The following is a 26,731-nucleotide window of genomic DNA, read 5'->3' as shown; positions in this document are numbered from 1 at the left end:
AGATTTCCTTCTATTATCCTTGGCAGAAAATAATTGTCCATCTAGCCCGTAAGTTCTTACCTTAGTGTGCCCCTGAGGGGTCCAATCAGTTGCACAGTATAGAATTCGATAGTGGATCAAACCAACATGAAAATATAAAATTTATGACAGAACATGGCGATGACCAAAGAAAGTGAAGTCAGTTGTTACCAAACTAACCATACACTATTATTAAGTATTCTGACAGCAGCTCCTGGTATTAATGACACGAAATTTAAGTTCTCCCTTAGGTTCGCGTTTGATGAAATTGCTTTCTCCATTTTTCTCAATCTCTTGATTTCTGAAGGTAATGACAATTCCTCACTCACAGCGAGCGTCTGAAGCCTAGTGTTATTGACAAGCAAACTTTGGAGGCAGTGTAAATGGCTTCCTCATTTTGTTTTTCCAAGCAACATTAACGAAATTGTAATCCTTTTTTCCTTTGATATTTGTGTAAATACTGCTTGCAAGTGATGTCTATGTTTGTATTAACAACATCAGTTACACTTCCCAGTAATGTCTTTACCGATGGACATCCGAGGATGTCAGAACAAAACAAATGGAGATGAGCAAGACAACCCAAAGATACTATATTACAATACTTCTGTTTTACTAATATAAAAGCTACTCTCATGTTATACGCTTTGTCTCCTATAATTACTAAAATTTTTTCAGGGTTTTATCGTTTACACAACATTCATGATCTCTTCAGACAAGTAATTTGCATCTTTTGACAACGCGAAATCAACAAAAACAGGTCCAGACTTTGAAATGACGAAATAAATGATAAATTCATTTCTCAAGTTACTCCAACCGTCACAATGTAAATGTAGATTTGGAGAATTCCTCTAACTTCATTTAAACTTCCCCTTGCATTTCACTGTACTGAGCATCCAAGTAACTTGTAACCAGGCGATACCTTGATGGGGAGAATACGAAGGACGAATTTTCTTTAAAAAATTCAATCCACAAAGAGTGACCAAGAAGTGACAGGGGACACCCACTAATGTGATCGCGTTGGCAAGGCTTTCGTTCAACACTTCCTGTAAGACTTCGTTACCCTTCTATACGTCGGTATTTGTTTTAAGAAACGTCAATATTAAGATTCTATCAAAAATCCTAAATAGTAACGTTGATCCTAGGAAGCTATAAAAAGTTAAGGAAAGCCTGTACCTTTGATGGAAATTGATGTAATGTTTTTTACTTCAGCATATTTTCACATAATACCTGTAATTGCGACTACATCAAATATATCGAACTCATTTTCTCCTTTCATGACAAAACTACTCTAAAATGTCCTTTTAAGTTCGAAACTAGTAGACATAGGGCACACATTTTTCATGATTAACTTGAAGTCCATAATATTCTATTCGGAAAGATTTTGATAATATTGGTTGTCTTTATTCAACTAGTTATAGCCTCTGATATGTAATGCTTTAGATACATGATCCAGCTTTCGTTTATCTTTTATTTATGTCTGAATTGTTTTCTGTGAAACATTTCTGAGAGTTTTAAAATTTCAAAAATTCACGTTTCAGGAAAAACTGTTGGATTGAAGGACTCTCAAAACATTTGTTCTCAAATGAAAATATACAATAACTTGATAGGGTTCTTGAAAATTGATGGTGTTTTGCAGACTTTACATTTAAAACTGGGGCTGTCTCCCAAACATTCAACACAGGGGGTTTATGTACGATTTCTATGTTTGGACAACCTAAGGCTTAAAGTCATACTACGATTTTTTTTAAAGTCTTGGTGTAAAACTAATCCAAGTTTAAAAGCCGTTCATACCTTGGTGAAGAAAGGGCATAGACGGATAAGTAGACCTATAGTAAAATAGCCCCAGGTCAATCTTGAGACGACAAGTCTGTGGTAATGTAGATACCCCGAGGAAATATTAATCCCTCAAGTTTCAACTCTGATTCTGATTCTCCATCTGATTTGTTCGTGAACGATGACGTAAAATGTGGTGTGAATTATTTCTCAAGATTGGCTTGATCAACTTGATCAAACTTTGATGTACGTATAGGTATACACGAGGGCTTCGTCTGAAAAATGTAACAACTCATCCCTACGATTTCCCCCTTTCAAAACATTCGACTCAATATTTTGATCTCTTTACCTATGAAGTTCTTCGAGAAAAATTATTTAAAAAAATAGGTTTTAGATATCGCTTTAACCTAGAATAACATATAATGTCCAAAATTGTACCGCTGGTGCGCCATGGTTAAAATTGCCTGCAAACCCACACCGCACCTGAACGGGGACAATTGGTTATTATTTTGTATATTTATAGTGAATGAATGAGACATCACGCTCGAGAGACCCCAAAATACAGAAAAACGTCACCGGTACGGTTAACAATTCTTAAAACATCATAATAATTGAACTTTCGTAAAATACCCATTTTTGGGGGTAGGCAAATTCAAAAGGGGTAAATACCCATTTTTTATTTACCTACCCACTGGGTATTTACCCGACCCACATCTCTATCCCGAAGGAACCTTAATTGCTAGTCCAGTGGCTAGCGTCAATAGCTTTACTGAACTGATCCTGCATTCGATTTTAGGTCCAGAGCTTTTTAAAAAAAAAAAAAAAAAAAAAGTGGTTCGGATTACACCTTAAACCAGTGGTTCCCAAGGTATTTTGACTGAGACACATTTTAGTGAACGCTCAGTTCACGATGCACTTGCTCGATTTATTAATAACTAGATGTAAGCATCCTTCGTTGCCGGGTCTGAATTTAGAGGCAGTTTTTGTTTCCAGCCTTAATTCAGAACTTAACTAAAAAGGGAGGAAAACAAAGACAAGTGTCCTTTAAAAATTTCCTCCCAAAAAATCAATTTTCGGATATGTATCTTCTGTTGTCATGGAAGCCCGCATAACCAATAGGTAATGCTGGTTGCATACCGACCTGGGACTGTTAGAAATGTGTACAATTTTGACGAGGGGAAAATCGAAAGAAAAAAAAAATTGTATCGTCCGAGATTAAATCAAGTGAAGACTTATTTGTGTACGAAATTGCTGACTCAAGGTAAATCCTTTTTATGCGAGAAGTTGAGACGAACACACTACAACAGATTTCCATAAAGCAGTGAGTTTATATTATGTAGTACTGAGCATTTATGCTACCTGGAAGTCTCCAAATTCATCTCAATTATTAAATGCTCCATGATGTTTGTTTAAATTCTAAAATTTCGCTACATATCTCAGCGGTCTACAGGACACACCGGTTGGGAACCACTGCGCTGAGATCCAGTTTCATTTAGTCTCGGTACTGAAAAAGGATGCTAAACACCAACCAACTAATCATCCTGAATGAGAACTCGAACCTACTTTCTTAAAAAAACAGCTCCAATCTTTCATTGCTGATCATTTTTGTTTTCTTTTTAAAATGTTAGAACTGTTTATATCCAATTTTGCCTGTAACTAATTTAAGCAGAACAAAATTACAACGAATCAAAAATAAATCCACTAAATACTTATATGACAATTTTAACGGGACATCCTCAACTCCCCCACTTCACCTAATATTCAACTGTCTCCAAGTGCAAGGGTAATATTTATTACCATTACCTAACAAATGATACAATCCCAGACTAGCTACCTGTTGGATTACTTACAAAATCGGTGACTTACTGCAACTTATCTATACGGAAACAAAATTAAATTAATAGACTTTTCTTAAAATGTGTTTTCATATACCATTAAATTTTACTTACAAGTATGCAAAGAATATTTCCATTTAAAAAATAATGTGAAGTGCAACCTGTAACCACCTTCGTAAACATGCACATAATTTGGTCAGTGCTTCAATTCGCTTCCTCGTTTTGTATGATCTATCGTTATATTTTAAGAACAGTAAACATTATATTTAATTAACAAAAATAAATAAATAAACTTACTTCTTGCAGCATTGAGCAAATCTTTCACCTCCTTTATCAAGCCTTTTATCTGTTGACTTGTTTTCTCGAGCTCTCTTTCATGAGCATGAAGATTTTCTCTAAAATACGGACTATCCGTCAAACAATCCGTGAACTCCAAGGGTAAAAGACCCATTCTGATATTAAAACACTTCAGGATCGAATCTAAGTTAGCATTTGTGTTTACTTCCTCTTTGCTTGCACTAGTTCACACGTAAACATTCGTCCACACCTACAACTTCACCCAACTACTAACATAACAAGTAGTGACACAACTACACGATAACACATCAACCACATGACATCAATGTTGGTAGAATCAGTTCAAGAATAACACTAACTCCATAATCACAGTATAAAAGAACAACTGTATTTCTGTTTCATACTGGAGCAATAAGTTCGAGACGTTGAACCAAATTTTACAAGCATATTTAATTGATAATGTTTATGAGAAGTTCATAAATAGTGACTATGGAAGTACCTAATTGGGTTTTGTCTGTAACATAGTTCGAAAATGGCACTTACACTTTCGCACTTATCTGATTGAAATTTTCCAAACATTTTGGTCATAATAAACAATTTCCATTTTATTTTACCATTTTACTATGGTTAAGAGTATTTGTAATTAAAACTTAGATTTCCTTTCACTTTCTAGTGTAGTAAGGCGTATTTATATTTAAATTTTCTTGTTCAGAAGGAAATAAATACTACTAAATTCCACGTCTAACTTAAATAACAACAAACAAGTGGGTGCAATTAACACAAATCTCTTTATTTCTTTGTGCCTTAAAATGAGCATTTGGGTGGAACTGGCAATGTTGGTTTATATTTATCGAGGCCGGGCTGGTGAGGTGTGTGGGACCTGAGCTGTACGTATGTGATTAAGTATAATATTTTATTAATTAGAGAAATAGGCTTGAATAAGTATACAGGATAAACCAAAGGAACTTTTTGAAGAAATCATGGTGGCGATTATAAAAGGGTTGCCCATAAAACACAAATAAGCATGATCACATGCAATTTGTTCGTAAGGAAACTAAATGGAAAAACGTATTTGTACAGTTAATATAAATAGAATAATAGTGTGTAACGGCTTGAATTTTTGTAAAATATGTAAAAATACCTTTAGAAGTTAGTATAGGTTAGTTTAAGGAACAGAATTAAAAACAACTACTCAAAAAATATAATTATTTCAGCAAGACCAGTTGACAGTATCGCTGAACATTTTGGTCATAGTCTGTTCTGCTGCAGAAACATAAGGAAGACAAAAACCGCCTGCAGCTGCGAAATGTATCCATTAATCTATATATACTGGTTTACTTTTGGTACACCACTAGAAAGAATTGAAAAACTATAATTATTTCACTAATTTGTTTCGTATTTTTCCCAAAGAAGTTTCCGTAGGGCATGAAAATATTGGCATAGATAAAATTCAAAGGAGCCACCAGTAATAATTGTTGAAAATTTGCAATTCTTTTACGATTTGTGTATAAATACGGCTTCCGTATGTGTGACATTAAAACTACAGTGCAAAGAACAACTTGTGCTAGGTGGTCACGAAAAAGCACAAATGGTATTTAACCGAGTCAAGGCAACACCAAACTGGTGGGCCCGCGTGTTGTCATTTGGGTGCGTCCAAAGGGAGCAGATACGCCAACGTTGGTGGATATAAGAATAATAGTGAAAAAAAGTGGATTTGGCAATGATACGAGTTTTCATGGCACTTGTCAGGGCTTCATACTAGTAATGCTCAACTTGTAAGCATAAAATACAGGTTCTGTACACTCTTCACAAATATACCACCGGTGAAAAATAGCATCTAATAGAGTCATCTTGCATATGCACTCACTATTTTTATCCGTCGTAAAACAGTTGTAGTGATCTTGAGAACCTAAAATACAACTGTATTACTTCGTATCTAATTCTGTCGCTTGCAGAAATTTGTTCCTTGTAGATATGTGTTTTCATCCAAAGTATTGAATTTTACCTGTATATCTTCCAAAATGTGCGCTAAAGTTACACCAACACCCATCTATGATAGGTGGTCATTACAAAATAGCTTTGGATCAAATCCGGTTTAAATTGAGGGCCCACGCGGGGAATCCATAGGAAGAAATGCATTAGCGATGGGGTATGCGTGTAAAGAAGGATTTGTAAGGTTGATATTGCGATTTTTTCTGGCTGAAAGTAGCTAATTACATTTTCTGTATCGTAAGGATAACAAGCTGACTGTACTTCACCTCTTTCACTACTTCTAATTTCGCCCATTGTGCCGCAGAGAGGTCAAACATGTTCAGGCTTAAAAACGTTAAAATTTTGGGTACTACTCGAGCAGACGGTTTTACAAAATTTTTAGAGTGTCTTACATTTTTTAGGTTTGGTTACAGCATTTAGGTGGGTTCTACCAAATTTTGACCGATTTCTTACCTTTCAAGGTTAAGTTAGAGCTTCGAAAATACTGGTAATGATTCAATACCTACAAAACGGTTGTACTGTTTACCAAATTTTGACAGATTTCTGACACTTTCAGGTTAGGTTACAGTAAATAATTACACATACAATACTTCCACTACGATTAAAAATTCATTTCAATATGTTGTTCACTGACGTAAATTAATTATACTCACACTCTCATTCCTTCACGAAAAATGTTTCACATCGTATTTTACCTATAAATTGGGGCTGCGGTGGCTCAGTTGTAGAGCGTTCACCTTTGGTGCATGAGGTCCTTGGTTCGATCCCAGCTCGAGCCAAGTGAACTTCGTGGTGGAGAAACACCGTGTGCGTGAGTTTTCTTGGAGTTGTTTCCTCCCGCTTTCTTCATTCCACCATTTTCATTCATTTCTCATCAACATCGTCTCTCATCTCGTTTAGTCTGACCGGTATAACCGTGATACGTAAAACTTAAAGATTTCATTTCATTTTACCTATAAATTGTCTATTTGGTGGAAGCGTCTGCTCGAGTGAACCCAAATTTTGTCATTTCTCAGAAAATTCTCTCTCATTAATTTGGAAAGTATGTCCTTTGTGCTGCAGAGTAAGTCTAACACGTTGAGACGTAAAGCATTAAAATTTTATTATTTAACACAAAATTTATTGTCATTACGGTACTTGAAAAGTGCCAGGTCCTTCGGTTGATTATTTTAACCAAAACCTTAGAGGATTTGTACTTACTTTGTATCATACTATTTGGAATGAAATTTTGTAATAAAGCTGGTAGTGGAAGAGAGCAATTTTCCAAGTATAATTACTCTACCTCAGGCTCCAGGGTTTCTCAACCTGGGGGTCGCAAGAGGCTGTTATGGCGGTCACGAAGATAAGCAGAAGATGAATGAATTGACCAAATTTGGTTTTAATCCATTCACTTTTAGGGACGTTACTGTATCCACTATATACAAGAAATGGATTCTACTGTTATAGAAATAGATGGATATCATGAGGTCTCCACAATAGGTATATTAAAAATCCCACACAAGCTTATTACAAATCAGAAATTATAAGGGGACCGCTTGCAAGAGGATGTGATAAAATGGGGTCGTGATAGGAATTAGGTTGAGAACCACTGCTCTACCTTGTACGTGTTTTTAGCAAAACTTTACAATAATGTTGTTAATAAAAAAAAAATTTAAAAAACCAAAGAAGCGTGTCGTCAGTGAAAAATTATCTAAGGTACTGTAGTTCTGGAACAAGATCAGGAGAGAAATGATATCGAAATGATGGATACATAATGAAAACTCTAATAGACATACGGTAAACGGTAGGGTGACCAGACGTACTGATTTTCGCAGTACAGTGCTGTTTATCAAAGAACTGTCCTGCGTGTTGCGAAGATACCTACAAAATCTAGAAATGTCCTGAGTTAACTTGTTTGCAATAATTTAATGTTTCATTCTTGAATCACAAGCACTCGTTTTCTGAATGGTGAACCGCTGTGTTTTATAACATTACTCAAAAGATTAGGAAAAGAGAACAATAGTCAACCCATTGTTTTTACTGAGAAGGGCTTGTTGAGATATCGGTAAGGTAGGAAAAGTTTCTTTTTCAACTTATGACAGTGATGCTAACCAAGTTAAGAAGTGCCAGTCTAAATTTCCTCTCATTTCGTAAAATAACCCCACGCTCCGAATCTATTTTTTTAAAGAAAAGTCTTTAGCCATACGCAAAGTTTCACTGTACGTTCTAAAAATAAACTACTTTGTCATTCATTAAAGCATTTGGAGTTATGTTTAATTCTTTCAATACTTTTGTTCGGTACTCTCCATTTTAAACAATCATAAACTATTATATTTGTGTATACTTTTTGCTTATCAGAATCTGGTCACCCTAGTAAACGGGCAAAGTACTATAATTTTTCATATTTATATAATTAGTGACTTCCGTGACACGGTGTGGAAATCAAGGCTGCTAGTGTCGACCTTTTGTCAACACTAACGATGAGTCTATGGGGTGATTACTTTGATTAGTCTTTAGGTCATTACAAAGTTTTGACGTTTACACAACTTTATGAAAGTGAATCATTTATCTTAATACATAGCTTGAATTATACTTACTATTAGCAATATAGGAAATAAAAGTTTTTATTCTTAGCATTATTACATACCTTAATTTCCCCTTATATTTCGTTTCCTATGCTGGAAACATTTTCTGAGGAAAAATACGTTGAAGAGAATCAAGTTATTGAATCACATGTTTGCCTTGCTTATCTTCATCTCTGTATCTGATGGGTACTTCTTTTTTGTATGCGCTGCAAAATCCTTAGACACTTATTTACGAACTGTTATAATAAAATATATTTGCTTATTTACAGACCTGTATAAAGCCATGAATTTCTTAGGATTCTTCCCTTTCTTGAGTAAATTCTACCTCAGAAGATGTTTCAGCATAGTAAACGAAATGTAAGAGCAAATTAAATAAATAAACGCAAGTTATGCAAGGAACTTTTATTTTCTAAATCAGCGGTCTCTAGAGTTCATTGTTTAAGGGCCACACGGACTTTTCCACCAAGTCCCAACTGCTGAGAACTTTCTAGTAATACCAGCATACTGTAGCTCCAGCACCATCGTGTAGGGATCTTCGGAATTACACAAAACGTTAAGTATGCGTGGTTAGTTGAAGAATACAAGTGGTGCTCGCGGGCCGTAGTTTGGAGACCCTGTTCATTATGATTAATGTATCAAATTGAAAATCTTAACATATTATACTTAAGAGTGTTCTTCCTCACTGTTGCTGTGAATGTGCTCAGACCAGTTCCACTGAACTACTCCTCCTTATCTCTTCTTTTTCTTGCACCGTGAGAGACCCGGGTTCGTTTCCCGGCAGGAGCTCATCTGGTTCGGATTCCAAGTTAATCAGTAGGTCCCGTGTCATATAGTCTCGCTGCTGAAAGGAACGTTAAACTCAAAATGAACTCAACTCACACACTTGCACCATTCAAATATAAGGATATAAATAGGTGTAGTTCAGTTTAATGGCCTGAGGATGTTCACAGCAATTGTGAGGACGAAATAATAATAATTCAAACTAAATAATAATTCAAACTGGACATTAACGTACCGTAAATAAAAGTTTTATTAATTTTAATTACAAAGTTGATTAAATATCCAATACTATAATTTTAATACAGAATTTTTTAAATTTATCTGTATATAAATAGAAATCAAAGATGCCGAAGAAGAAAACGGGTCAAAGAAAGAAAGCAGAGAAGCAGAAGCTTCGTCAGAAGGAGATTCGCACCGCTAAAGAGAATAGGACCATAGCTGAATATCCGTCAAATGCTTCCATGGTAAGTTATGATGCAGTGAGATCTGTCTATGTTGGCCATTATGGTTCACACTAGAAAGTGGTCAACTTACAAGAAATAAGTGTATTTTGTAGCAGAAACGACTGTAGATGGTAATGCAAGGGTTTCAAATGGAACAACCAGGGTGGAAAAAAATCATGATTTTTTAAATAAAAATCATTTTTGTTGATTTTTTTGATTTAAATCGATTTTTTTGATTTAAATCAAATCTTTCTCCTGGTATAATACAAGTCGCGAATTGAAGATAAAGCGTTAGGAATTAGTATTTAATGCTAATTATGCCATTTAAGTGAAAGTATTGGGGTTGAATTTTGAATTATCCCCAATCGTTAACCTATATCAATCCCAAACAATGTTTCTCAACCCTTTTAAATTATGGCTCTTTTTAAAGGTAAATTATAAACTTTCAGTCAAGCAGCTACATCACCATCCCTATTTATCCTGGGATCATGGTTCATACATCACTCTCTTTAGAATAGAACAGCTTTTGAAAGGGTAACATTCACATTTCCTTATCATGTCCCTGAAGCGGGAAATTTTGAGAGTAATCGGCATTTTTTTTTTAAATTGGTCCCCTCTGGATACCTCTGTGTTACAGCACGGATCTCAAAATCAACTGGGAAATGCTAAGGGGTGTACTAAATGTGTGTACAAAATTTCAAGCTTCTCTTTTGAGTAGTAAGAGTGAGGAAACTATTTAACAATGAGCTAAGAACATTCCCACAATGCCCCAGATGACCCGGATTTAATATAAAAATTTCCTCAGACATCCCTATTTATTCTAAGATCATGATTTGTACATTATTCTCTTCAGAATAAAACAAATTTTCAAACAGTACCCTTCAAATGTCTCCACCATGTATCTGGGGCGGGTAAATCACGAAAAAAGGAATTTTCTGTTAAAAATGTCTTTTTTTTTTAATTTTACCTCTGTGGACCCCTTTCCCTGTTTTAAGACAGAGATTTGAAACAAATCTGAAAAATACTGAGGGGTGCACTGAGTAAATGTGCAAAATTTCAATCTTGTACGTGCAAAAGTAAGCCCGTGAAAAATAATAATCCCCAAATACCCCAGATTCCCTATAAAACAGGATCTCAGGTAACAGTTTCCTGAGACATCCCTATTTATCCTAGGAGCATAGTATGTACATCATTTTCTTCAGAATAGAACAGCCTTTCAAACGGTACCATTCATATGTCTTCATCTGAGACGGGAAAATCACGAAAAAAGCTATTTTTTGTTAAAAATATCCTTTTTAAAACATTTTTGCCCCTCTGGACCCCGCTGTTTTCACGCAGAGATCTGAAAACATCTGAAAATTATTAAGGGGTGCACTGAACGAGTGTGCAAAATTTCAGTCTTCTGAATGCAAAATGTAACCCGCCAAAAAATAATAATAATAATACCCATAACAAAAAATATCTTTTTAAATTTATGACGTCATCACACACTATGCCTCAACGCAGAAAGGCGTTGCAGGGTAGGCAAAAACCATGGTTTTTATTGAAAAAAAAATCAGTTTAAACCAGTTTTTTTTAATTAAATAATTTACTCTATGCATTTATATCACATATGAACAGAAATAAGTTTGTTTCACTTTGGTGTTATTATGCAACAACCGCGTTGTGCTGGAACGGATCACATAAGCTTAAAGCGGAGTCCAAACCGTTTCTCGTCTCTTACATCCGAAACAAATTGTCCTCCATTTGAACTTGAAAACTGGACTAATTGGCCACAAATGCAATACGTCTGCCGACTCATTCACGAAGGACTCCTGATACGTTGTACTGATCTTTACATACTTTTAATATAATTGTCTAATTGTCAAGAGTCATTTCAGAAGGACAAAAAGATAAACAGTTGCACAATTGAAACCATTATACAGAATTACATATGGACAGTTTCAAAATACTGCAGAGTACAGAACTAATTTAGTCCAAATTAGTTCACTACGACTTTGATTAGTCCAAGTTAAAGAAATACAACGACATAATTTTCATATCAGTAAGAAAAGTGAATAAAAATAAGAATTATTTGAGTCGACTTTGGCTCTGACCCATTTATACATAAATAGATACCACAGATATTTCTGATTTCAGTAAATGCCTCTCGGGGGGTTTGTATGACCCCCTTCCCCAAAGTACGATATTTTGATGTATATTATCAATAGTAAACATTACTAAAACGATACAATATTTAGAATTTTCCTTTGATTGCAATTGCATAACAATAATAACAAACTATTAAAAAAAATCACAAAAGAAACATTCATAACCTTACAAAAAAGTTGCTTTTGTAGTATAGGTCTAATTTCTTTGAGTAATGAATAGGGAATTTAAATTTGAATATAATAGGAATAATATGCGGGAGTGACACGCGATAACCCACTAATGTGTGTGTTGAAGATTTTACGAAAACTTACACTTTTACAAACATTTTTCGTTTTTTGCATGGTTTAAACCAGCCAATTCTGCGTGAAAGCATATGTAACGTGTTCTAAAATGCCTCCAGCCTTACAGTAAACGAAGTAAAATGCTTTATTGGTAGGTCTACTTTTTAAATTGAATAATGAAGATTCTACCATATCACCTAAAAATAGGTGATATAATTTAAAACGTCAAGCATTAAGGAAAAAGTACAGCAACGTTTATCAAAAAGACACCTTTTTTTTCACAAAAGTTACTGATATTTGGCAGGGGCCTATTTTTAAAAACTCAGAACCAGCTTGCGGCATGAAATACATAAATTTCGCCTAAAGTTATAAAATTAACAAAAAAATTGGAGAGGGGATAGGACCCCTCTAAAAACGCCCTATTATCTGAGGACAAACAAACAGACACGCACAAAAAAGAATTTTCGTCTTAAATGTCAATGCTGATTTCCCCGTTGGAATAGTTAACAATTTTAAAACCCAAACCCAATGTTACGAAAAGAAGAAAGAAGGATTGCTCCGTTACCTGTTCAAAACGGGATTTTCCCTAATCATCCTCTGCATGACAGTTGTTTTCATACCATACTGTACATTTGAGTTTCATTGTATTATGATTATTAACTTCCATAATCGAAATAACAGAACAGAAACGGGATTTTACTTATCTTCATTTTAAATTAATTTATTTAGGAATTCGATTTAAATCAACGATTTTTATTAAAAAAATCAAGTGATTTAAATCTTGATTTAAATCGTGATTTAAATCAGACTGATTTAAATCAATCCACCCTGGGAACAACTAATTATCAGTGTTAGGATTTTTAGATGCAGTTTTAATAGAAAAAAAGGAAGGGAAAAGGTGATATTTCCCACAACGATTTTGACAATTATTCTTGTGTCTAATTGAAAACAACCTAATATAAACTTCGTACCTCTCTTATATATATGTATAGGGCTGAAAAGAAATATTGCCAACAGCGTTTTTTCTCCGCGCATGGATTTTTGTTCGAGCTGCTGTTGACCGTACATGTAGAGAGTGGGTAGAGCTATACAGCGCGGGTGGCGGCTCTAGTATAGGTACTGCAGTGATAGTAGCAGAGTGTGTTGAATGTAGGTCGTCAAATCCCGCCGCTCTAAAGGGGATGTTTTCTAAGTTAGAACAACGTACATTGATAAAGATAGAAGTGCGCCGTGGAAAAAATGCCAGGGAATGCCACTCTGGACTACGTGAAGCATGCGGTAATGACGCATTGCTGTGTTGGGTTGCAGCATTTCGTGTAGGATGTGGTAGTCCAAGTGGAGGCTAACGAGGTAGGAACATCCCACACTACAGTGCTGAATATGTTGCACAATGTCCTTGGTTACCGAAAAATTGTATCCAAGTGGGTACCGCACAGACATACAAAAATGGCACAGATACGCCTTCGCCGATTATCATTTGGTACGCTACAGACGGAAAGGCCGCCTATTCTAGGACCGGATCATCGCACTTGAAACATGGGCATGCTCTTTTTAGCCACAACTTAAGTGCCAATCGAATGAATGGCGTCGCCCATCATCTCCCCGACTCAAGAAGCTGCGTCAGGAACCAGGGAATGTGAAAGTGATGCTGATAGTGCCATCTGATGTACGTGATGTCATATTACGGCATACAGTTTCTCCGAACCAGACTGTAAATGCAGTATACTACCGCAGATTTCTGGAACATCTTCGTCTTGTACTGCGCTTGAAACGATCCAACTTCACATCTTTTGTCTTGTACTGCGCAGGAAACGATCCAACTTCATAAGGGATCCACTCATTGTTTTGCATGACAACGCCCGTTGTCACAGAGCAGTTGTTGTGAGGAACCCGTTTGCACGATGGGAGGTTGTAGAGCACCCACCCTGTTCACCGGACAAGAGTCCATGTGACTTTTTCAACTGTTCCCTAAGATGAAAGAAGCACTACGAGGGCTGCGTTTCCGCACCAGAGATACCTTACTTCAAGCTATAGGGCACTCTCTTGAAGACATCAACAAACAGGGCACCGCTGCTGGTATCCTGCTTCTTCCCCACATGTGACAACGGGTGCAACATACTGCAGGGGATTACGTTGAGACCTGTAGAAGTCTCACTTATTTCTTTCCAGCCCTTGTGTATATATATATATATATATATATATATATATTGCCGTCTGTTGGTGATTGGTGCTTGTTTACTTACTATTAAACGGAGATTTCTGTTCAAAAAACCTACAAAATAGTGTATCGCTTCTACACAAAATGAGTGCCAAAAGGTGTCTTTTCTTCAACTCCCAACTAATAATTAGCATCAAGATAGAAATCTGATTGTGTCGTAGGTAGTTTAATTGATGTCACTTAGGTATAGCAAGCTGGATTTCGTTCCCTCACCAGTGAAACGATCATTTATTTCTTTCTGAATTAATTGTAAAGTACTTTGCTAACTCTTTTCGTTGTAAATCGTCACTATAGTGTGAGTTCTCTGTTTTTCTTCTAGGAATGTGAAAAATGCAAAAGGTGAGTCTATATAGATCGTGTGTGAGATAGAAAAGGTAAGTTTGAAACATCTTTAGTTTTCCTGTTGAAATACGGACTAATTGTTACCTGATGATTTTTGAAACTTATTAATTTGTGAATGTATTATTTATTATTAAGTGTACTACATTGAAATGTAGTCGATAAATATTGAGTACTAATAATATTAAATGATACTACTAACCTTAAAGTGCCAATGTATTTATCTCAACGATATGATTCCTACTCTCATCTTTGGTCGCTTTGTGTACGAAGAAGTAAAATCATTTAACTCGCATACTTATTGGCAAATAATATGGTTTACGCAGAAGTTGTAGATCTTCAGTTAATATAGAGATCATTTAATGGACTACTAAAAAACATGTTAAGATATACGTACATTCGGAAATTCTTGAACTAATTGAGACCCAGTCCCACCAAAGTTCAAAATTAATACCAGAGAACGTACCAAGTACACAATCTTCCGTTTTAATGTCGGTAACTTTATTCATCATCGAGAACTCCTTCGTGGCTAAGCGTTAGCGTGCGCGCCTTTGGCGTGAGAAACTCGGGTTCGATTCCCGGCGGTAGCTCATGTGGTTCGGATTTCCCGTTAGTAGGTCTCGTCTCGTATAACCTCGGTGCTGAAAAAGACGTTAAAGTCAAAATCAACTCAATTTATTCATCATTGATTTACCTAAAAGTGATTAATTTGAGAAACAAGCTTCAATTTAAGATATGTTTAAAGTAAATTATATGTGTATTTTGTATGATGTGTTGTTTCAGTTATCCGAGACGTTCATGGATAACAGAGTAACATGTTCAAAGTAGGAATAACACTGGCCTGTGTACACTTGTTATACAGATGCAAAACAAACTGATCGTTTTGGAGGAAAACATACTGAAATTTTCTTTCTTTCTTTTTTTTTCTTTCGACTTCTTATGATTTTCTTATTCAAGTATCACCTTTGTTTTAAGTGGATTCTACAATTAAAATGTGCTCTTACGATATTCACTACTTACGAGTTCTGTATACAGTCCGGAATTGTGTCCGAAGAGACATTTCATTGGTATCCAGCAAATGTAAGTTAGGCAACGTAGTGTACCACAGGGGTCATGTTAGTTGCCTAAATTCAAACTGGCAGACAAGTAAAAGGTATTATAAGCCAAGAAACACACACAAAGCCGTAGATGTTTTCAACTTACATCTTCTTCTCCGTTCGGAAATCTTGATTTAAGCTTCAGATATTCGATTAGAACGTAATATGAGTTTACAAAGTTAAAGCCCTAAACGGCCATTTTGGGTATGGTGTTAGTTTAAACGATAGTAAAAGTTCCACCATTGCGTTCACCGATTGAGTGCTTTCTTTTCTAGGAAGAGATCTATTATCCTTGACTATTGAAGTTTTCATATATATGTTTTCTTCTTCAGAATATAGTAATTAGATGCCTTTTCGTGTTATAATGAGAAAAAGCTAGGTGGAAAATACTGTTATTTCTTCATTAAAGTCGAAACCCAGCATTTCTCAGGCCAAAAAACTGCCTTAAAAAAGCTCTTGTGTTTTTACTTCGTCTTGACCTCTAGTTTCGGACTAGAGGTTTCGATATGGAATTAAATGTTGTGTTGGTAAATTCTATCACAACCATTTAGACATAATTTTCATACGGATATTTATGTATTTAGATTTCAGGTTATGGAATCTTGGTTTGTGGAAAGTTTAGATTATCTACTTTGCACATTTATGAAAAACAGAAACTTGGTTACATAAAGCACCAAAATTAGCGTCTGCGACCTCATTCACATACATGTTACATAAAATATTGAAATTTTCCAAAGTCGTACGTAGTAATACACATTTTTCTGTTATTTAAAAATTAATAAATTGAAGTTCGACTATAATAAAATGTAAGAATTAAACTATATATCAGTATGATGGTTCAGATATTGATATAACCACAGAATTATCGGACCAGAATCAAAGAACTTCTAAAGATTAAAATTTTGCGGCTTAAGTTCTATTCCAACATTTAGGAATGTTCAATCATAGTGTCAAGAAGTCGTCAGAGAAAACTACATCGCATATTGAAAGGAATGTAGGTAAGTCTTGTTATATAAGAGGGAAGGAACCCAAATAAAATTTGGCCTGCATGATGAATAGTTTCATTAAAAAATTTAATTTACATCAGATTTGAACTTACCTTCAATTCTCAATTCGAACTTTACATCTCTAGTCACATGGTGTCGTTTCCATGGCCATGCAGAAAAAAGATGACCGAATACCAAGACTGACATACAGTATATATTTGATGTTATGAAAGAGGAGGAGACATATAGAACAATAGAAATGTGAAGAGAATCATTAATTATAAATTAATATTTTGATTGACGTGTTTATTGTAGAGTTTCGAGCAGGGTTGGCTGGTTTAAACCAAGTTGGTTTAAACCATGGTTTAAACCAGCTGGTTTTTTCAAAAAAAACAAGTGGTTTAAACCAAAAAACAAAAAAATGTTCGTAAAAGTGTAAGTGTTTGTAAAATCTTGATGAACACACATTTGTGGGTTATCACGTTTCACTCCCGTATATTAATCGTATTATATTTAGACCTAAATTCCCCACTCATTACTCAAAAAGATTATACTACAAAAGCAACTTTTTTTTTATATAAGTTTATAAATGTTTATTTTGTGATTTTTTGTAGTTGTTATTATTGTTATGTAATTGCAATCGAAGAAAAATTTTAAATATTGTTTCGTTTCAATGTTTACTGTTGATAAAATACATCGGAAATCCCGTACTTTTTTGTGTGTGTGTGGGGGGGGGGGTCATACAGACCCCAGGAGAGGCATTTAGTGAAATAAGTATCTTTGGTATCTATTTATGTATAAATGAGTCTGAGCCAAAGTGGACTCAAATAATTCGTGTCTTTATTCACTTTTCTTATTGATATGCAGATTAAGTCGGTGTATTTCTTTAATTTGGACCAATAAAAGTCGTTGTTAACTAACTTGAACTAAATTAGTTCTTCTGTACTCCGTAGTACTTTGAAATTGTTCATATGTAATTCTGTGTAATGGTTTCACTTGTGCAACTGTTTATCTTTTTGTCCTTCTGAAATGGCTCTTGACAGTTATATTAAGAAGCATGTAAAGATCAGTACAACGTATTTTTTTTTTAAATCAGGATTCCTTCGTGAGTGAGTCGGCAGACGTATTGCATTTGCGGCCAATTAGTCCTGGTTCCGAGTTCAAATGGAGGACAATTTCTCTCGGATATAACTCGAGAAGCTGTTTTTATTCCGCTTTAAGCTTATGAGACCCCTTCCAGCATAACCCGGATGTTGCATAATAACATCAAGGCGAAACAAACTTATTTCTGTCCATATATGATATGAATATATAGAGCAAATTATTTAAACCATAAAAACCTGGTTTAAACCAAAAAAAAAAACTTTTTTTTTTGTTTTTTTAATAAAAACCATGGTTTTTGCCAACCCTGGTTTCGAGCTTGTCCTTCTTATTTACTTGCTAAACCTTTAGAGCGTCTTCACGTTATCCCAGCATTTCCCCATTCGACAAAACACTAATATGAGTGGTTTCTTCACATTATGCAGCTATGATAAATGGAGTTGATCATCTGAAGAAAATCAAATAATCCTTTATTCTAAATAAATTATCGTCATGGAAACGATCAACGAAGTCCACTTGGAACAATACAAAGGAAGTGATCATTTCATTGATATATAACTTCAGGTAAGATCTTTTTTTTAAAAAAAAGAAGAAGAAACAAACTTTAAACCAACATTAAAGATTTGGACGACAAGATCCTTAGTATTTGTATGAAGAAACATCTACGAAAGAGATGAAGAGAAAATAGCATATACTTACTAATGCATGCTATAGGACACATTGTTAATATTTGAGAACTTACTAGTGCACAAAGTAAGTTCTTAAGAGGCTTTATCACTGCGAAATTAAAATACCGCTAATTTTACAGTAATTATGTGATATCTTCAAATAGATAAAAGATAATCGAAAAGTGGAACAAGACCTCCCTAGACGACAATATTCTGCGTGAGATACCGTTATCATGACTCATTTATCTGCTTTCGATTTCCAGACATTTAGAAAATCGGCATTTATTTTCGCGTTTCTAAATAACTGCAAACGGAAAGCTACTAGGTGTCTCGTGATAACGGTACCTGATGAAAAATAACATCGTCTACGGAGGTCTTGATCCACTTTTCGATTATCTTTTATCTATTTGAAGATATCACATAATTGCTGTAAAATTAGCGGAATTTTAATTTCGCAGTGATAGGGACCCTTAAAGGAAGGTAAATAGTTTCAAGACACACGGAATCTTCAATGTATTTATTCCCTTCATACTTTAATTATTTTATGTATATTACAGATTCTCTGCGTTATTTATATAAACTACTCCAACCTAAGTATCTTTCTATATTCTTTATTTTATTTGTTTATTTTTTTCTTTTTTTACAGAAAACAAAAGAACCGAGCTTTCTGTTACTTTTGCCAAAGCCTGCAGCGTCTTCCAATGTGTGCCCATTGTGGCAAGATAAAATGTATGTTGAAAACAGGAGACTGTGTCGTTCGTCATCCTGGCGTCTATACCACTGGCCTTGGGATGGTAGTAAGTGATTTCGTTTCTATGACGTAGTGGAACATCGTAACGGTTAAAAAATTGATTTAACGGTGTGGAGTACCTGCGCCATCTTTGTTATGATATTTTATCCATTTCTTATTTAGTCAGTCCTTAGAAGTAATCGGTACAGCAGGTCTCCAATCTTAAGAGCATACCACAATCTACATTGACAAGCACATGACAATTAATCTAATAAAAATTGTAGGGTCAGAACACTTTTTTTTTTCTGTAGAATGACAAAGAACAGAAGAAGAAGAGGAGAAAATATATCGTGGCTGCGCCACGAAGAATCGCTATGTGTTAAAACCACAACTTTTCAGGGGAAGCAAAAAACATTCCAAAGTCTTAAAATTTTGCCAGATACACGGTAACACTTGAAAAATATAAGAAAATTGGTTCTGCGTATATTATGCACTGGACATTGTTGTAGCTTGCTTCAACAATATTATATTACTGTTTTAGTGTCTGTTGCGCCTTTATAAACACATAGAGGATTTGTATACATTAATCGATAGGTACGTGATGAGAACTTGAAGCCTTTGATTTCAATCTATTATTTTTTTCATTGTTGTGGCGAAACAATTGAATATTCACTTACCACATTATATGGGACGCTACCTGACAGCTTTCTGGTTTATTTGCACCTCATAACTCATTTTCGACAAAAAAAAATGTCACATAGCGGTTCTTCGAGGCGCAGCGACGATATATAAAATTTTGGGGAATTGTTTTTCTGCTTTCCTTGAAATGAACTGAAATTTTAATCTGATTTTTACTGATTCTTCTTCAAGTCTAGTTAAAATAAATTTGCATTATACGAGGGATAATCAGAAAGTAAGATTACAAAGCCGAAGAGAAACGTGTATATATGATGTCATACAAATAATACAGGCAGCAAATAGTACATACATTAGGTTATTTTTCGAGGTAGTGTTCATATTGGTTGAGGCTCTTGTCGCATCATGGGATGAGTTTGAAGATTTCCTCCTGGTAAAAATACTGCCCTTGCGTGTTCAGCCACGTTGTCACGAAGTATTTGTCACCTTCTCGTTCTGAAGCGAAGCGATGGCCTCCTAGGTGCTCCTTCAAGTGCGAGAACAGATGAAAGTCGCTTGGAGCGAGGTCCGGGCTGTAAGGAGGATGGTTAATGATCTCCAAGCGAAACTACTTTAACAGCGTCAGGCACTGCACTCGTCGTCGGTGACGTTTTCTCTACCAGCCGCAATCTTTTGACACCATTCTGCGAAATGCTGACGAAATAGTAGTCTCTCCGTAAACCTTTACCAGCTGCCGGTGAATTTTAGCCGCGGCTACATGTTTCGCCCACAGAAATCGGATAACTGAGCGGGCTTCTTCGCGAGACCAGTTTTTCCAAACGAGCGCCCTAGGTGGCGGGTTCAGGTTCAGGTTCAAGGTATTTTCCTTCCTTCACTTCGGAAGTTTGGATCCTGAAAAAAAAAAGTTTTTTTTTTTTTTTTATTACATTTAACGTTTTCCATTTTCTTTTTCCACCAAAATTCAAGAAGTTCTTTGGTTTTTTCTATTTCTTTCTCACTTAGTTCCCTTCCATTTACATTAAACCTAGCCTCCAAGCTAATTTAACCAAATTTCCTTCCTCTTTCATTTCATCGATCCATTTCCATTTTTCCCTGATTTTTTGGGTTTCTTGACATTTTAACAATAAGTGTTCTAATGTTTCATCTTCTTTAAAACATAATTGACATTTTTCGTTCACTTCTTTAAATTTTTTCAATCTTAGCCCTGTTTCAAGGCTCCCTGACCTGGCTTTGAAAAGTAAAATGCTTCGTAAATCATTGTTCATATAATTTATTTTCTCATAACGCTTTTTGTGTGTGTATATTCCTTTCAAACTGCTCTTCTTAACAACTTCTTCACACCACTTTTCCTGCGCTTTCTCTTTAAATGTTTTTTCTGTGATTTTTTTCCAATTTTTATAATTTTCTTCTCTATGCCAGCTGTGCAGGTGACTTAAGCTCTGCACAGTTGCCAACTCCATGTATTGAAATTATCGTACATGTCTCATTCCTTTATAAAAGACGAAACTCCAGAAATATCGGACTTGTAATCATAGTTTCTGATCCTCCCTCGTATATAAATTTAAAATTTAGTATTGGGAGGTACGATGGCTCAGTGGTAGAGCGCTTACTTTTGCTTCGATCCTACTCTGTCTACATTTGCGATGAGCAACATCGTATCCGTTGGTTTTTCTTCGGGGGTCTCCCACATTCATTATCGTTCATTTTCATTAAGCAACCGTGCCCTTTACCATAAAAGTCATAATCGTAGAACGTTAAAATTATTATTATTAATAATAATTTCTTGATCAATTTAATATTAAAATTATACAGGGTGACCCACGTAAAAACGGTATGCCTCACGTACCAGATTCAAGTAACACTTTTAACAGCGACAATGAACTAACAGTGAATAAATAATAGTAACGTTAAACAGTTACATGTTTATAAGAGATGCTGGAAGTGATGGCCATGAGCATCCAGGCATTGCTGACCTCGTTTGATGACGTCACCAGCAACACGCTGTAATTCTGCAGGCGTGATGTCATTAATTTCTCCCCTAGTAATGGTTCGTTTAAGATTGTCTATTGTGTGAGGATTGTCAGCATACACTTTGCTTTTCAGTGTGCCCCATAAATAAAAATCCATAATATCAATTCGCTGTTCTAATGCAAACTCCCCATTTTTATCACAAATCTTTCTTATTGCTACAAGCACTGATTCAACACATAACACATTGCAACAGCTCAACAATACGAGCTTCTCACAGCAACTGATGCAGGAACACACTGCTGCACTCAGCTTTTCGACAAAATGCAGTGTAGCCAACTTTCGAGACAGTGTTGTCATCCTACAAGCAATTCAACTACAGATGGTTAACCGGCACGTGGGGCGTACCGGTCTTATGTGGGACACCCTTTATATTGCAGAATTTAATTTTCACCAAGTAAGAGACATATTAATAGATTTGAAGAAGAAATCACTAAAACCAAACCATGATTTCATTATTATTATTATTATTTTATATATTTATTTTTTATTTTTTTAAGAAAACTGAACTAATTCTGCACATCAATCGGTGGACTACTAAACAGTGATGGCACAGGTATTTCACATCGTTAAGAAAGAATACTTGCTTGTATGCTGGAGTCAAGGTATAGACATACACCTTCGTTCTGGTTGGGGTTTTTCTTTCTAATTCTACTTGGAGGGTACTGAGATGAATTCGCCTACAGTTTGTATTAATATTAAAAGGCCATGAGAGAGCTCTCATTTTGTATGTATACATATATGTAAGAAGCAATAACAGATTAAATCTTCAAACTTGCTTTTCACACACTCTTCTACAAAAGAAAATAACTTCTATAGGCAGTTTGCGTATGATTTTCAATATTCGTTCATTTGAAGTAATCGGTGGAGCAGTTTTCCAATTTTTAGACCATAATATAATTTACATTAAGAAACACATGACCATCTATCTAATAAAAATTGTAGGTTCAGACTTTTTTCGTAACAATTTGCTAACTTTTCTCGTAATACTTATCACAGCTTCCATTTGTAGAAATTGCTTGTAAGAAGAGTTAAACAAGCAGTAATTAATAAAATTTCGATCGTCAAAAGTATCACTTTTCAACAAAGAACAATCATGCATTAACTACAGCTTTTACTTTTTTTTTTTTTTTTAATTGAAAAAATCTCTCAATCAGAATTTTGTTTAGTCTTAACACCCTTTTAATCTATCACGAAAGGTCTTCCATAACCAAGTGGCTAGGATGCGTGCTTTCTGTGCGAAAGGTTCCGGAATCTTATCTCCTGTAGGAACATAAATTAACAAATTATACGTAAATAATAGTTAAGGTTCTACTTTACAGTAGGTCCGTATCATATGGCTTTAGTACAAAAAAAAAAAAAAAAAAAAAAAAAGTACGTTTACTTCATAGTACAGTCATTCAACTACATTTTCCAATAGAATTGGTTGCCTTCTTATAAAATGGCGTAATCAAGTATCTATCAGTAAACCATTGTATCTCCCAAAGTTTGGTTGTTCACAATGTTAAAGGTGTCTTTCGTTTTAATCCAATATAGTGAAACCAGGCCACTATAGGTTTCATTGAAAAATGGCCAACTTTCAGTAAATGAATATATTTTGAAACAATAATTATTGTAATACACATACACGTTTCTAATGCAATGACTGCATTCAAAATCATTTCGATCATTTCGTTGTGGATCCATAGCTGACGTGAGTAGTTGCAGTGACACAATTGAGGAACGCTTAGTAGCATGTGCGTTGGTGCAGGAATGACCACCACACACAGTGCAAACTATGACATAGGTAATGACTGCATTGAGAGATCTCTGTAGCAATCACCCACCATGCAAAGCAACGACCCTGCTTGATCAGGAAAAAGGTCCGTTTGCTAAAGAGAGGCTGCGTAGTGGACATAAGAAGACGCGTGAAGAAACATGTGCTGCTGTCGCTCGGTCAATTGAGATGTGTCCAACTAAATTGCTTCCTAAAATAGCAGCTGAACTGTATATACCGTGTTCAACAATGCATGACCACATTAAAAAAGATTTGCATGTGAAAGCATTTAGACCGAGTTTGTGAATGAATTATCTGATAGCAACATAGAATTGCGTGTTATAGCCTGCCGTTGTTTGTTGGCACAATTTCCAAATCTCGTGTCTCGCTCTTGCTCACAAGTGTTATGAATGTGCAATATATTGCAGTTCAGATAGGAGGAATATAGTCTTGTGATCTGAGGAAAATCTTCATTATGCCCAAGAGTTTGAAACACGCCTCATTATGAGATAAGCTGGGGGTGTTCAAACTTTTTTTCTGAATCAGCATTGTTGTTTACATAAGTTGCAAACGTACTTAATACCTCAGCTGCATGAGAAGAAAATCGTGGATTTGTGTGGGTACAGCAGTACGGGCTCCAATCCATTTTACATGTGATATGCGTGATTCCCTTAATGAAGAAATTCCAGTCCGCTGGACTAGGGTGGTTCTCCATCACCATTGACATGGCCTCCACGAAATCCAGACCTTACAACACCAGGCGGATTAAATTAAATGTTTCATCGTCGGTATAAGACCGATGGAGAATTGGGTGAAAATGTGGAGATGGAAAATGTGTTTCGGAAGATAAACTCTCAAATGATTCGTAACATACCAAGGAGGACATAGAGACGCGTACACTTGAGTGTACAGCACGATGCGGCATATATAGATCCACTTGATATATAGTTTGTTTATGTAAGTACTCAAGGACACCGTAGTCTAGTGGTTAAGAGCGTTGGACTTATGTCCACGTGGTCCCGGTTTCGATTCCCGGCTGGTGTTTCCCAATTTTCGGCGTCGTGAGGCAAACTGGGGTCACGTGAATAAAAGACATGACGGCTACTAGGTCCAGAAAGCTCTTGATATGGCTGTTAGAGACAGGGTGATGCAGCGCACTGATCACGTGTTCGTGGCTTGGCTGGACGTAATTCATCCGGTCGCTAACAGATGGCATTGGAGCTGCTCAGGCCTATAACGGGCTGTTACGCCAACTGGTTTCTATGTTAGTACTCAACTATAGTATGCACTAAATAAATTAAGTAAAATTTGACTGACATTACTATCTATTATACTCAAACCTAGGAGTAGGGGACTACTCGGACACCCTGTACGTTAACACTTCGTATCTTATAATCATCCCTTGTGACTCTATGGTTAGCGTACGCAGCTTTGGCGTCGTAGACCCGAAAGCGCCTTCTATATCTTCTCTAACATCGCCTTCTGTATTTTTTTTGGGAAATTATTTTCAATTGACACTTGAGTTCATTGACCTTCCAAAACATAACAACAACTGTCTTCAAAGAAGCTGCAAGGATTTGTAAGAAATGTAGATGATAGCGTATACTACCGAAAGTTCTAGAGTAGATGTTACAGCAACAACATAGGACAAACGGGCTTCAATGCAACCAAGTCCCAAGATATACAGGTGGCCAGCCTACAGCGTAGTAATGAATGTCTTATGAGAAAATGGAGATTCAACAAAAATAAGGCCAAGTTAAGCAAGTGGGGAAGTTAGCAGATTTTACTGTATTTTTTTAAAAGTATTTTTATATAGTAGTAAAACCACGTAAATACTTTATATTGTGTATGAATAGATATATAATTGCTTATACTTTTACCCGTAGGGAGCAATTTGTGACTTCTGCGAGGCATGGGTGTGCCACGGAAGGAAGTGCCTAACGACCCATGCATGCACCTGTCCTTTACAAGATGCTGTGTGTATTGAATGTGAACGAGGGGTATGGGATCATGGCGGTCGGATATTTCGCTGTTCATTTTGTACGAATTTTTTGTGTGAAGACGACCAGTTCGAGCATCAAGCGTCGTGCCAAGTTCTAGAATCAGAAAACTTTAAATGTAAGTTCCAGTTTTGTGTGATAATTTTATTTATTTATTTATCGTTTGAATGGAAGGGTTTTTTTTTTTTAAAAAAAAAAAAAAGGTACTGCAGTTACCTTTTTCTTATTATTACACGGGATATGAAAACAGTGAACTTTTTAGATGTTGGAAGGAAGCAAAAAATAAGAAAAGTTTAAAGTACTGCGTAAAATGGCAGAACGATCTACTTACTTCTCAAGAGTGTAATGTAAGATTTAACCTTGTAAATCAGTGGAAACTGCATACAGAGCTCGGATTAAACTAAGCGGTTAGCGTTTGGTATGGGAGACCCGGGTTCGATTCCCGGCGGGAGCTCATGTGGTTCGAATTCCACGTTAATCAGTAGATCCCGTTTCATATAGCCTCGCTGCTGAAAGGGACGTTAAACTCAAAATCAACTCAACTCAACTCGGATATGAAAAATCGATCAAGCGATTTCTGATATGACCGACTATCAAGAATATTTGATTTTAATACCGGTAATCGCATTGAGCAGTCGAAGAGGAAACTTTGATATCTCTTTTAGAACGGAAATGTTACTTTTCCGTATATTCGGTAAATACAGTTGTCGACAGCAGGAAATGTAGCTGAAGATTCAAGGTTTGACAATAAAATTCCAGGACTGATGCTGGTACCTGGAAAATTGAAGTTAATAGAGCGTACTGCGGTGAAGATTATTCCAAATAGTCTTTTTTTCTTTTCTTAATTAATTAATACACATATTTGGCCATTTCGCAATCTAAGTCTGATTTTGAAGTCATTCTTTGGAATAAGGTTAAAAAACGGTCGTTGAATTATACCGTAACGGATATCTGAATTCCCTAAACAGTCGTGAAAGCTGTTCCTTCAGTGCCAGTTTTGAATTTGGGGAATAGGAAGAAGCCTGTTGGAATCAAATG

General features: G+C 35.7%; 2 protein-coding genes across 5 annotated transcripts in view; one reads left to right on the top strand and one right to left on the bottom strand.

The window, feature by feature from the left end:
- Graf (GTPase regulator associated with FAK) overlaps positions 1-4,222 on the bottom strand; it is a 329,103-nt gene extending 324,881 nt beyond the window's left edge. For 2 of the 3 annotated variants that reach the window (XM_081739155.1, XM_081739157.1), the window contains exon 1: positions 3,924-4,221. In XM_081739155.1, the coding sequence (XP_081595281.1) occupies positions 3,924-4,077 (154 nt within the window). In that variant the 5' untranslated portion in view covers positions 4,078-4,221. Of the gene's footprint in view, positions 1-3,923 lie in introns of all 3 variants that reach the window. The other variant, XM_081739156.1, reaches the window with a different exon arrangement.
- A 452-nt stretch (positions 4,223-4,674) lies between these two features.
- The window catches only part of Noa36 (zinc finger protein 330 homolog Noa36), a 40,758-nt gene continuing 18,701 nt past the window's right edge, over positions 4,675-26,731 (top strand). Inside the window, exons 1-5 of one of the 2 annotated variants that reach the window (XM_081739153.1) lie at positions 4,675-4,810; positions 9,595-9,723; positions 14,672-14,691; positions 19,190-19,340; positions 25,580-25,811. In XM_081739153.1, coding sequence (XP_081595279.1) covers positions 9,604-9,723; positions 14,672-14,691; positions 19,190-19,340; positions 25,580-25,811 — 523 coding nt within the window. In that variant the 5' untranslated portion in view covers positions 4,675-4,810; positions 9,595-9,603. Of the gene's footprint in view, positions 4,815-9,594; positions 9,724-14,671; positions 14,692-19,189; positions 19,341-25,579; positions 25,812-26,731 lie in introns of both variants that reach the window. The other variant, XM_081739154.1, reaches the window with a different exon arrangement.

The sequence above is a fragment of the Thermobia domestica genome, chromosome 14 (assembly GCF_964235325.1).
Source record: "Thermobia domestica chromosome 14, izTheDome1.hap1.1, whole genome shotgun sequence".
Taxonomy (NCBI): domain Eukaryota; kingdom Metazoa; phylum Arthropoda; class Insecta; order Zygentoma; family Lepismatidae; genus Thermobia; species Thermobia domestica.
The sequence above is the reverse complement of the archived record's forward strand: the minus strand, read 5'-3'. Positions and strand labels throughout refer to the sequence as shown.